At 53.1% G+C, this 12,240-nt stretch overlaps 2 protein-coding genes across 4 annotated transcripts in view; one reads left to right on the plus strand and one right to left on the minus strand.

Annotated features, from left to right (window-relative positions):
* Positions 1-2,952: 2,952 nt before the first annotated feature.
* On the minus strand, positions 2,953-4,855 carry NKX1-2 (NK1 homeobox 2). The gene is made up of 2 exons (XM_075027005.1): positions 4,624-4,855; positions 2,953-3,524 (listed from the first exon to the last, which is right to left on the minus strand). Exons 1-2 carry the CDS (start codon positions 4,853-4,855, stop codon positions 2,953-2,955), a joined length of 804 nt encoding a protein of 267 aa, XP_074883106.1.
* Positions 4,856-8,486: 3,631 nt separating this feature from the next.
* Positions 8,487-12,240, plus strand: part of LHPP (phospholysine phosphohistidine inorganic pyrophosphate phosphatase) — a 91,943-nt gene continuing 88,189 nt past the window's right edge. For all 3 annotated transcript variants that reach the window (XR_012650187.1, XR_012650188.1, XM_075026582.1), the window contains exon 1: positions 8,487-8,618. Coding sequence is in view for 1 of the 3 variants with exons in the window: in XM_075026582.1 (XP_074882683.1) it covers positions 8,503-8,618 (116 nt within the window). In the remaining 2 variants the exon portion in view is untranslated. The remainder of the gene's footprint in view (positions 8,619-12,240) is intronic.

Genomic DNA, 12,240 nt, shown 5'->3' on the forward strand with positions numbered 1-12,240 from the left:
AATTTTTGTCTGTGCTTGAAAATATTGCACAAATCTGTATTCAGAATTGTTAGAGATAATGGATACTCAGTGGGGCATTTCCAAAAGTGTTACCAGTGTGAATAGCATAATCTGGACAACGCGGTGTTTGACGGCAATTGCTATTTCCAGGACTGCTTTGAATTACAGCTGTAGTAAGTGGCCAGTCACCACACCCCTAACCAGAAGCCAAAGAGATCACCAGCCCAAGCAGCCGCCCCCTCAACAAAGCAGGAGGGGAAGGGTCTGTCTGAAGGGCTTGGAAGCATTTACCCAGAAAAGCTTTGGTGGCCTGGGATCGGTGCCACAAAATCTGCAGTCCCATTGCTATGCATCACCCTTCCAATGCTGCGCAGAGGTACAAGTCATGCAAAGTGGGAACTGTGACTGCTATCTTCTCTGGAATTAACTGTAAAACGTTTTTGTGAATCCGGGCTATAGAAGTGACTAAACAGACTGGGGGGGGGGGCTGGCATTTCTTGCATAGGAATCAAGGAATCAAGTATTCAGATTTCCTGTAAAGCTAACATAGTTTTGCCAAAGGCAAAATTGCTGGCAAACCACATAGCCTTGAAAAGGTTTATGAACAGCAAAACCACATCTCAAAGGAGGAGACAATTTATACTATTTGCGTTACTTTGATTTGTAATATTCCCTGTTTTTTGCTGCAATTTACACTTCTTAAGGAAAAGAACTAATCATATGACAAATGACAGGGCACAAGTCTTTTTTTCCACCAGAGATTTCAGTGCACTGCAGGTGAACAACCATTTCATGCTCTGGGAACGTCTTAGACTGACAGCCAAATGAAATGAAGAACCAGTTTTCGCAAGCACAGTGATGACAATCACAAGTAGGAGACCACAAATAGTCAAGAGGATTTGGGTCCAGTTAGTCCTAACTTGAGGCAGGGGAAATGGACTAGACAAGCCTGCTAGAACGCGTTTCTCTTCCTGCGGGGCTTGAGCTCTTAACTGACTCCAGGCAGGCAGAAGTGGACAGCCGGGTTGTTAGCAGCGTTGCATCCTGATGGCTCAGACACCCAGGACTGCTGATTCAGTGGCCAGAAAACAAGGCAGCTCTGGATGTATGCTGAGCAGTTGCAATGACCCCATCTTTTGTAACTCTAACTTTAGTCAAATTAGAGTTTAAAAGTTACTTTAATTAACCTGCAAGTAAATACATTCACACAGGAGTTATGACTTCCAAATCCATGACCCGAGGCGAACCCTGTGTTTTGTTAATAGCTATGCAAATAATTGAGAAGACAGCAAGTACCTCCTCGCTGGTGTGGAAAGACAACTGCAGGCCGTTTCAATTAGCCTGCCCGCCGGCCTAGCAGGGCGCAGGCAGCAGCCGTTCCCTGAGCCTGGCCTTGCGGGTTTCACACCTCTGCTCCCTGCAAAGCTGGAAGTCAGGAGGGCTATTTCTGCAAGAGAGGGGTGTCCCGTGAAGCCCCTCACAGCCAGCCCGGAGCAGGTGGGGTACCACCTGCAGTCGCTGACACGCGACACGGGGCACTGTTGAGATCCACACCCAGTGGGGAGCCAGTCCACGAAGCAAACGCTGCTTCGCCCAAGTACAACTAAAAACAATTAAACACGGAATAATTTAAAAAACCTTTTTATTTAGACAAACACAAGAAGAGCTAGATAGGATTTATGAGCTAAGTTTTTTGGTTGGAGAGCCAATGTGTACTTTAAAGCATCGTAAGAGACCGAGAGGATACAGTCTTGAACAGCATGTTGTAATCATTTGTAAAACTGCATGAGACAGATTTTTTTAAACCAATTACTTCCCGTCCGTTCAGGGACGGATAAGCCCCCAGCTAAAATTCCTTTTCATCCCGGTGCTTGTAACGATGAAGATGAAATGTGATTTTCCTTTCTAACAAGTGCTCCAAAAAGCAAAAAAGAAAAAGCATGTGTTTCTCTGTTATGGAAAATAGGTCTCGGCATGCTGGAAATTCTGTGTTTTACTTATTTTCTACCACAAATGCCCCATTTTTAAAGAAATGAATAATGTAATCATTTTCTCCGATTTATGTTTTCTTTTCTGCCTCATTCGGCACTAATGCTGCGTTATTACAAGAACAACTGTTCCCTGCAAAAAGAATGATCTTTAGACATCTCATCCAAAACCTTTGAAGTCACTGGGAATGAACTGAAAAGAAAGGTGAGAGAGGCCGTGTACATGAGCAGCAATCGAAGACTTTCCCACTGACCGGGCAGATTTTCTGCTCGTCACCTGATGACATGGCGCTGCAGTTTCCTACACCTTCTCAGACAAAAAGAAAAACTCTCTTCCGGGTAGGGTACCAAGTACACGGCTTGCTGTTTTCAGGTCAGAAGTCAGTAACGATAATGAAACGTGGGTCAAAGAGGGCACAACCGAGTCCCGGGAGCAAATTCAGAGCCTGGGGACGTCTTCGCTGGCGAGCGTCCCTGGGATTTGAAACAGCCACGCGCACCACCATCATCATCAGGGTAACGGCAGTAGTAACGAGCTCCACAGCTCCCGCGCTCTCGAGGTTTGAGACGTGTGCTGGCAAGCCAAACGGCAACGAGGAGTGTTTTATAAATGAACTTGGAGAAGAATGTGGAGGGAATTAGTGTCAGGCATGTGTCAAGAGGGTTACTTTTCCCATCTCCAACGCCTATAATTACATCTCAAACGTGCTAATAAAATCCAGTGGCGACAGTGGGGTTTTTTTCTCTTTGTCAGAGTATGTACCTTAAACATGCTGTTGTGACGCCTAGCAAAAAAAATCGACTTTCTTACACTTCGAACGGCCATGCAACCCCCAGAAGCGAAGACGCTCGGACAGAAGGGCCGAGGACCCTGCCTGGCTCCCGGGCGGGCACGGGGGCTCGGCCCCGCCGGCCGGGAGCGGCCCGCCGCCCCTCCGCCGGGCTCCCGGCGTCTCTGCCCACCTCAGAGGTGCGGGGCGTAGAAGGGGCCGAGGTACGCGGGGCCGAGGAAGGGCGCGAAGGGACCCCCGCCCAGCGGGAAGGGGGCGGCCGGCGGGACGAGGACGTTGGCGGCGGCGTAGGAAGGGAAAGTCTGGAAGGGCAGAGCGGCGGGGCCCGGCGGGCTGGGGCTGCCGCCGCCCGCCGGTGCGGCGGGGGACGCGGCGGGGGCCGCCCCGTCGGCGCCCGGGTGTTGCTTCTTCCACTTGGTGCGTCGGTTCTGGAACCAGATCTTCACCTGCGTCTCGGTGAGGCTGAGGGAGAGCGCCAGGCTGAGGCGCTCGCAGACCGACAGGTACCGCGTGGCCCGAAACTTGTTCTCCAGGGCCACCAGCTGCTCGTAGGTGAAGGCCGTCCGCGCCCGCCGCGGCTTGCCGCATCCCGCCTCGGTCCGCCGCCGCCTGGCGCCCCGCGGCGAGCCCGGCTCCTCCGGACCGGGCGGGCGGGCGGCGGGCTGGGTCCCGGCCCCGGGAGCGCCCTCCTCGTCGGGCTCCGGCCCCGCTGCCTCGGCGCCGCTCTCCGCCGGGGAGTGCGCATCTAAGGGGAGATGGCGGCGGTCGTCAGGGGGGACGCGTCGAGGAGAGGGGGGGGCGCGCACCCTCCTCCCGCCCCTCACCCAGCGCCGAGCCGCCTGCCGCCCCTCGAAACCCGGCTCTTCTTCTCCATCACCCTCCCTTCTACACCCCCCACCCCCCCCCGCCAAGAGTGAGAAAATAAGGGCAATCGTTGAAATAAAATAAAGGGGAGGAAAAAAAAAACCAAAACAAAAACCCGCCCGCCGTGCGAGAACCCCTCCACGCTCCCCGCTGTGCCATCGCATCTGCGGCGGGGAGGGGGGAAGCGTCGATATGGATTTCTTACCAATTAAAAAAGAAGTTATTAAAGTCCCCTTCTGAAGCGAAATAAATCCCCCCTCCCTCCCCATCCCCGCGCTAATGGAGTTTCAGATTTGCGAGGGCCAGATCGATAGATGTCATCTATTAAAGGTAAGTTTTAATCGAACAATATTAGGATCAGGCCGGGGGAAGGAGGTTTGAAGTGGGCACCTGCAAGCTGCGGGCAGGAGATAGGCGGGAGTCGGTAATAGGATATCGATCAACGGGAGCTAAGGCATCCCTCCGGTGGGGACGGGCTGAGCAATTACCCAGCCGGCCGTCCCGCTGCCGGTCAGGGCCAGCCGGGGGGCCGGGGCGCCCGACCCCCTCCCGCCCCGGGGAAAGGGGCGCCCGGGGGACGCCGTGCTGGGGGAAAAATACCCCGTGCGGAGCCCTGGAAAGAGCCGCGGCCCGTCCGGGGCCGTGCCCGGGGCCGGGATGGGGCGGCAGCACGCCCCGGGATGCCCCGTCCTCCTCGGGCCGCGGAGGATGCTCCGCACGCCGGGAGCCGGGGAGCGGGGGACGGGACACCGAGAACTTTTCCCTTTGCACCATCCAGGCTTAAAATACAGATCCACCCCCACACACAGACCCCCCCCCCCCCCCGCCTTTCCCCCGCGCTGCCCGTTACATCTTCCTGCGGGAGCCCCGCACGGGGAGCGCACCCCGCCGGGCTCGGGGGGCCGGGGGTCCCCGTCTGCCGGCGCCTCCACCTGCTCGCCCCGCCAGCGCCGGCCGGAGAAACTCGAGCGCGTTCCTACCATGTGCCTCTAGTTTATTCCTCCCGCTGCCGGGAGCAGCAGCGTCCTTTCCTACTTCAACTCTTCCCAAACTTTTCTCCCGCTCGCCCGAGCGGGGGGGGCTGCCCCAGCTCCCCGCGGCCGGTTCGCGTCTCCTGCTGAATTTCTGGGGATCCAGGATGTCTAAGATGGAGAAGGAGATTTTATGATGGATGGGGGCCGCCTTGGCCCCGCGCTCCGGGCATTCCGGCATTCCCCCCCCCAAAACCCCACCCTCCGCGCTTCGCCGGAGACCTGCTGCCTCCCAGCGCGGAGCCGGCGGAGGGCTGCGCCGGCCGCGGAAGACCGGGGCACCTCCCGAGCCGCAGAGCGGAGTGAGCGGCGGGGAGGAGGGTCGGGCCGGGGGGAGGGCGGAGGGGCCGGCGGCGGGGTGGGGGCAGAGGAGGGGGCAGCGCAGCCATTGGCACGCCGCCCCCGCGTCGTGTCCCCCCCCTCCCCGTCCCCGCCGCGCCGGCTCCGCGGGGGGCGCAGCGGACGCCTCCCTCCAGCCCCAACCTGCCGGCGACGGGGCTTTTCCCGTTACCTGCCCCCCCCCCCCCCCCCCGCCAGCCCCGGGTCGGCTTTGGGGATGCGCGGAGACGTGGGCCGGGGGCGGGCCAGGAGCCCTGGCAGCGGACCCGGGGGCTGGGCCGGGACGGGGATGCGAGCGCACATGGCGGCCCCGCCGGCAGCTGCTGTCCCCCGGGGTCCGGAGAGACCACCAGCTGCCTCCGTCCTCCCTCTGCACCTCCGCTGACCCACCTGCAGCTGCCCTGCGGTCGGTGGCGGTCCAGCGGGGCGAGACTCGTGTCTCAGAGGGATCCAGAGAGAAAGGGAGGGCTCCTGCATCCCTCTGCTGCGCCAGGCTTCAAGGCTCCAGGCTTGAAGCGCTCCTTCTGCCAGCAGCAGCTGTTACAGATGTGAAGCTACTGAGCGGTCCTCGGGGAGAAATGAGCTTGCTGCTCGTTTCGGGGCGGCTCAGCGTCGGTCTGGTTCAGGCTCTGGGCCAAGGGCTGGCCCTAACTCCGGCAGCTCAGCCGCGGCGTTCACGCTATTCCCAGTTAATAGGCAGGGAAACTGAGGCATGCCTGCGCTGGGGGAGTGCCTGCCCAGCTGAGCAGCCCCCTGACTAACACCCCTTGCCTTGAGTGGAAACGCCTCGTTGTCTGATCATACCCATAACTGGGAAAGCGTAGGCAGCAGCAGGTCAGGCCTCTCCACCCTGCACCAGTCCCATGACCATGACCACTTCTAGCCAGCCGTGCTTATTAAAAAATTGCTAACAATGTGTTTCTGTACATCCGTATCTGGTCAGGAGGATGCTTTTCCCTCTCCTTGGCGTTTCTGTGTTTGTTGGTGCCGCGAATCAGGCTGAGGTGTAGACGAAGGAAGGGACACGCTTCAGCCGGAGGAGGCCGGGGAAGGCGGCCCTCGGTGGGAATCTGCCACTCCACCTGCTTTTGTTCCTAGGAAGAGGTGCAGACCACAGCCCTCCTCCTCTTTACAGGTGTCTCAGCCTCAGCAGAATTGGGCTTTCTCTTCGGCGTTGCAAAGGCACAGGCCTTAAGATAACGGGAGAGCGAGATGAAGAGATGAAGATGTGCGGGGCGATGTGATTATGAGTAATTGTTTTTGTTAATTATGTGGTGGCGGCATCTGAGAGCCCATTTGGCACTGGCCTCTGGTATGGGATACCACACACGTGTAGAAGAGAAGGGAGCTCTGTCCTGAGGAGTTCACACACTAAAGCTACAGATGGATAAAGCTTAGTTTTGGGGAGGCACCCAGCGTGAAAATGAAGGCGGTGGTGAACTGGAAAACACTGCTGTGTGCTAGTTAAGTATTGCTTATGTATTTGAAGTTCCTTGAGGTGCAGAAGGAGGAGAAGGAAGGGGAGAGGAGCAGTTGCAGGTGCTGGACAGCTTGCTTCAAAAGTGAGATCAAATAAAGAAAACGCATATGAAAGTCTTAGTGCAGAGCTGATTAATGATTTTGAAACAAGACTCTTTTTGTGGCATAACATTAGTTTCAAACTACATGGAGAAATCATAGGTACTGTCATATGGTAAATAAGCACACGGCTTACTATTTTAGGAATGGTCGCAAGCCTTGGCAGTGCCAGAGGTTTTTTAGGTTTGAAAGAAAAAAAATATATCTAATCTGATACATGTGAGACTACGAATACTTCTGTTTGAGTTGTTGTGTCTGCAGGAGCTGAGAAGGTAAATTGTAGCATTGAGATTAATTTGTGAGCTAGCAGCCATCTTCAAATATCATCGATGGGTTTAACACATGCATGCACACTGACCTACAAACATACATGCATGTAGGAAGGCACACATGAAAAAGCACACGTTCATGGATTAGTTTTAGCAGTCTGTTTGAAGTTGGTCCGTTTCCCAGCTCAAGCATTAAAATTCAGCCCGAGTGCTGTCTTTAAATTGCTTTGATGCTAGGTGGGTTTCAACCCTGACCTGTCCTGACGGCAAGTGAAGTGATGGCTGTAACAAGCTGCAGATCAATATTCATAGCGGGTGTCCTGGACTGATAACACTATCCAAGACAATGTTCGCTATCGGTGGAGACAGCTGAGATATTGCGCCATTAGTGATGTTGTTTTAAATAACCTGATCCATTTCTGGGCCTATTTAATGAATTTCAGAGTTTAGATATTATCTTTAAGGAGAAGCCAGAGGCTATTCCAGAAACAGTGATGCAAATCAATGCCGCCAAGGCTCCTCTGCTTTTCTTAAAACAAAGTGGACTATAATTCCACCGCAGCTCCTTATATATTCTGGGAGTCATGGCATGCTATTGATAGTATTAGCAATAAGAAAGTATCTGGACTGTATCGAGGGAGAAAACAGTATTATCTGTAAAGCTGAAACACAGTTGATAAAATCTTATCCGTGATGGTAGAACGGAGGGGATCGGTTCAGTTCTTTATATGACGAGCCAGTGTGTTTTTTCTCGGTTGTCTATACGAAGCGTTGGGCATGTACGAGAAGATGCCACCGAGGCGAGGCACGGCCCTGTCAGCGTTTCGGCCGAAGCTGACGCGGGTCTCGTCAGTCTTCTGCCGCTGTGTGGATCAGCGCCTTGGTCCCCGCGGGCCGAATCCTGTCCTGCTTCAGTTCCCACAGACCCGCAGAGGCGATACGGGGTGCACAGGTGGCCCAGGGGAGTCGTGAGGGAATCCACCATCCCACCGCGCTGCCGCTCCTGAGGGAAACCGCGAGATGGAAGGACGCCAAGCTCGTCGTCGCTTTGCAAAAAGCCTGACCCAAATCGAGACCCTGGGGTGCTCTTGCTGAGGGTCCGGAGTCCTTCCAGAAGTTTTTAAGGAAACACGTTACGTTGCCTTTACTTTCGACAGCGTCTGCCTCAGGTGACGTGCGTGCTTCAGCGGGTGGAAGTTTCTTGCCGGGGGGGACGCGATACCTGAGGGAGTTTATCGTGAAACGGGGAACGAGCCCCAGCACTCGCCGACTGGCTGCTTTTTAATGGCCGGGGCCGTTTGCCGGCCCGTTCCCGGGGCTGTTGGCGGCGGGCAACCCGGAGGCGGAGGCTGCTCGCCGTACCTGCGGAGAGGAGCCGCCGTTTTGGCGGGCGAACGGAGGCGCCGGGCGCTCGCCGCGCTCTCGAAGAAGGCGTTCCTGCGATCGCCTGAGGAAAACCACGCTTAGGTCCGTGCCTCAGGTGTGTTAACAACAGCAATGATTAATTAATAAATTAATTGAGAGGCGGGGCGGGGGGCGGAACGCATTAAGGCTGCCGTGTTCACCCCCGCTCTCTCCCTTTGCCCGGACTCCATTTCCCAGCAGCGCCCGCGGTTCGGCGGGACGGGGAGGGTGGTGGGAGATGGCGGCCTGGGCTCGGGCGGTGAGGGGGCTGCTGCTGGACATCAGCGGGGTTCTCTACGACAGCGGCGGCGATGGCGGGGTGCCCATCGCCGGCTCGGTGGAGGCGGTACGCAGGTGGGTGCCGGGGGGGAGTCGGAGGAACCCGGCCCGGGCCGCCCTCCCTAAGCCCGGGGAGGAGGAGGAGGAGGAGGAGGCCGGTGAGGGGCCGCCCGGGGTGGGGGGGTACCCCAGAACATGGCGGTGCGGGCTTGGCACCCCGAAACATACAGCGTGGGCTTGACCCTGGGCTTTGGAGCTATAGCGTGTGAGGATTGGGGTTTAAAACCACCCCGACTGTGCAGCCCCCCCCCCCCGCGGTTGGCTGTGTGAAAGTTGAGTGGGACAGGACAGCAAACGTGAACGTTTTGGGCCGCTTTAGTGTTTTTTTTTAGGCTTATTTAAACTGCGAGGGAGTCCGCTGAGTTTGTCGATCTGCTGTTCCTGGGCTGGTGGGGAAAGGAGCCCGTGGCAGCGCACACGATCACAGCCCCGCTTGATTTTGTATTTACTGTCATCGCTGCACGTGTAGCAGGAGCAGGCAATATATAAGAGGTCTGGCACGTTCCCCCGGTAATAATTTTTAAAATATTGCCCACACTGGCATGGTGCTTCTGTAAATTGATGAGCTTTGCTGTCAAATTAGCTGGGACTTCTTGCAGAGAACCTGCAACCCAGCAGAAATGGAGAATTGCAGCACTGCAGTTAATGATTGCCCAGCTTATAAGTGACTCAAAAGCAGAGTATTGCCGTGGCAAGTTACTCACCAGTGCCCACGGGTAGTGAACTCCTTCGCTTTTAGCTGGGTAATGCAGTCCAGTTAACACAAGCTAAATAACCGCTGCTAAACAGACAGTGATTTCATTTCTTTAACTAACTTCTATTAACTAGGTTGACTTGCCAGTATGTCTGTATCAGCCCTACTTGACTGGAGGAGCAGGATGGGGCCAGGGGAGAGCAATGGCCGCAGGGCCGTCTTCGTTTAAAGGCAGGTATTGATTGGTGGGTCTGCCCCACTCGAGGAGGTCATGGGTTTCTGGAAGAGCCTTTTGGCTCTACGTGATGTTTCACTAACCTGCTGCAGAAAATCCAGATCCATTTCACGCGGCGAGCGCTGCTGTGTGTACCCCACTTGAAATGTTTTAAATGTCGAAATGTGAGCCAGTGTGAAGCATTGACAGGCTGCTTGGTGAGCATCTCTGCGGCTTCTGTCCTCTGGGACCACCCAGCACAGACACACCTGTGGCGAGTACTTTATCAAGCAGGGAAATGTGCAGGAAGAAATATTGAAATCACTAAAATTAATCACACAAGTTTAGTTAAATATGTGCCTAAATGTTGGTGGCACCGCCATGGAAAAGGCAGAACTGGAGAAGATCCAAAGGTACTGGTAATAAAAGAATTCTTTGCTGCGTTTTTGTTGTTTTTTTTTTAATTATATCTTTGTTCATATTGCTTAAAATACATGTAGTAGGCACATAAAGTGTCATTGGATGAATCTTATGTTTTTGTATACAGGATCAGAGTTTCCAGTGCTGTCAGAAAGCAGTGTTTGAAGCAAGTTTTAGGCTTATTGAGGCTCTTGGCCTGTTTGTGGTGCTCAGGTGGCCGCAGCTGGCCAGGGGGAGCTTGTGGGTGCCAGGACGGCCGACAGGAAAGCCACGCTCGGAGGGAATTTAGTGAAATTAGGCAGAGGGAAGAGTTGCTTTTATAAAGACATTGCATTGAAATACCGTGGCACGTGAGTTTTCCAAGGGATCACCTGTGACTTCTGTTCCCATTCCTCCATGTCCCCTTTATGTAATATTTCAGCATGATTTCTGTTCTTGTGCCTTTCCGTAGCTATGGTACAGGCTCAGGATTCAAGAGAGACCCTAAGAGAAAAGGCTTGTTGCAAAATGAAAGCATTTGTTTCCCCTTGGGTGTACAGAGCAGCCTGTTTGCTGACTGCAAAGGGGCAGGCACTGCTGGGGTTGCCTCTGCCAAGATTAAACTTTCCTGGCTTTCCTTCTTGTCTTGCTCAAATCCTCCTGGTAATGTTGCTTCCCGCTGAGGCCGATGTTAGTGCCAGCTGGTCTGTCGTTGAAGGAGAGTCTTCTGCTCTCCATCTTCTAGGAGAATGCGTCTTGCCACCCTCTTATCATTTCTTGCCGACTGGCACTTTCTGCTGGGACCATCGCGTATACTGAGTTTGTGCAGTGCGTAGCACTGGACAGCCCATGTCATAGCCGAATCCTCCAGGCATGGCCAAAACAAACATAAATAACAACAACTACTTTATTACTGTTGGAGATCAAATAATTCCTTTAAAACCCAGGACATATTCAATAATATCTGCATCGCGGTTTGCCAGATGCTTTTGACATATTGTTTTTTTTCTCCTAGGTATTTTCTGTCAGGTTGCAGGCTGTTATTTAATAATTTTTACCACTGCATTTGCTGAAACCTCCCATATGGAGGCAACGTAAACTGCAGTTTAATTTACAGCAATGTCAGAGATATGCTAATGAAACAACAGTAAAACTCTGGCCTTGGGCTAAACGTAAGATATTGCGGGCTTCCGTTTGAAATACTGGAAATGTCTAAGCCCTTGTTCCTCGTTAGGGATTTCTGTGACTCGGTAGCTAATCTGACCTGTCTGCCTCTCTGACCTGGAGGGGCATGCAGGGGTCTTCAGGGTGGGTTTGGAGAAGAAATCCAACAACAGGCTCCCAAGCGCTGCACTGGGAAAGTCAATCTTGTTTGGGCAGGATCTGGTGAGCGTCAGCAGGTGCGTGCCGTGCTGTGTCCACTGTGCTGCACGGGGAGGTGACACGCTGCACCGCTTCGGGGGCTGCCGTGGGGCTTCTCTGCAGCTCTGTGCACGAGGTTTGTTTCCAAGGGAGCGTGCTGGGAGCATGATGGTTGTTTTTAGCATGTGTGGGCTCCGAGCAGTTTCATGTCAGTAAGCAATGGAGGAGTGGTGGTGATAGCTGTGGAAACTGGAGACAGCAGAAGTGAGTATAGAAAAGTGCCAGGAAAGAAAAAAAAAAAACCAACAAACTAACCCAAAACATTTTGTTAAGGTCATTCAATGTAAGTGGTTAAGAATAATCATTTTCCTTGGGTAAAGTCAAGTAGCCTTATTTATCTGCCTATTAAGTTGGTAATTGTTCGAGCTCACACCATTTAAAATCTTTATTGACTCATTATCCTATTGCCAGTTGGTCATTAATATTTGTGTCTGCGTCATAGTACAGCTCAGTGGTTTCAAGCAGATGGATTAAAGCTAAAAGCAGCTCTTTTTTTAATTAATTCATTTTTGTATCAATTAAAAAGTCATTATTGCAAACAGCTAGGAACTTTATAATTAATTCAAATTGATATGGTCTTTTGCTGAAAGATGTCTAAAATCTTTTAGTGCATATATATGTCCAATAGGAGTCTTAAATACCATTTTGATAATTCATACTACAGATATGGTCTCATAATATGACAGCTGACTTGTTCTCTTCAGATTGTCTTGCTACATCATCTCCCGCACCATTACAGCAATTAACTTTGTGTAACAACATATAGTACGCACCAATAAAAATCGTAAGTAAACATTTTCATTTGCGGTTGGTTTCATATGACTGAAGCCATTTCGACTCCTTAAGTTTGCTGCATTATTTTTCTTGTTTTCAGCCAAATTCTGCTATGCAGTTATTTGAGTTAGTAT

The sequence above is a fragment of the Buteo buteo genome, chromosome 4 (genome assembly GCF_964188355.1).
Source record: "Buteo buteo chromosome 4, bButBut1.hap1.1, whole genome shotgun sequence".
In the NCBI taxonomy this organism is placed as follows: domain Eukaryota; kingdom Metazoa; phylum Chordata; class Aves; order Accipitriformes; family Accipitridae; genus Buteo; species Buteo buteo.

What these genes read in the sequence shown, in the direction of transcription:
- NKX1-2 (XM_075027005.1), bottom strand. Translation starts at nt 4,855, where the DNA reads ATGCCGGAATGCCCGGAGCGCGGGGCCAAGGCGGCCCCCATCCATCAT. An exon ending in GAATAAACTAGAGGCACATG is followed by an intron (nt 3,525 to 4,623) that starts GTAGGAACGCGC and finishes ATCTCCCCTTAG; the next exon opens with ATGCGCACTCCCCGGCGGAG.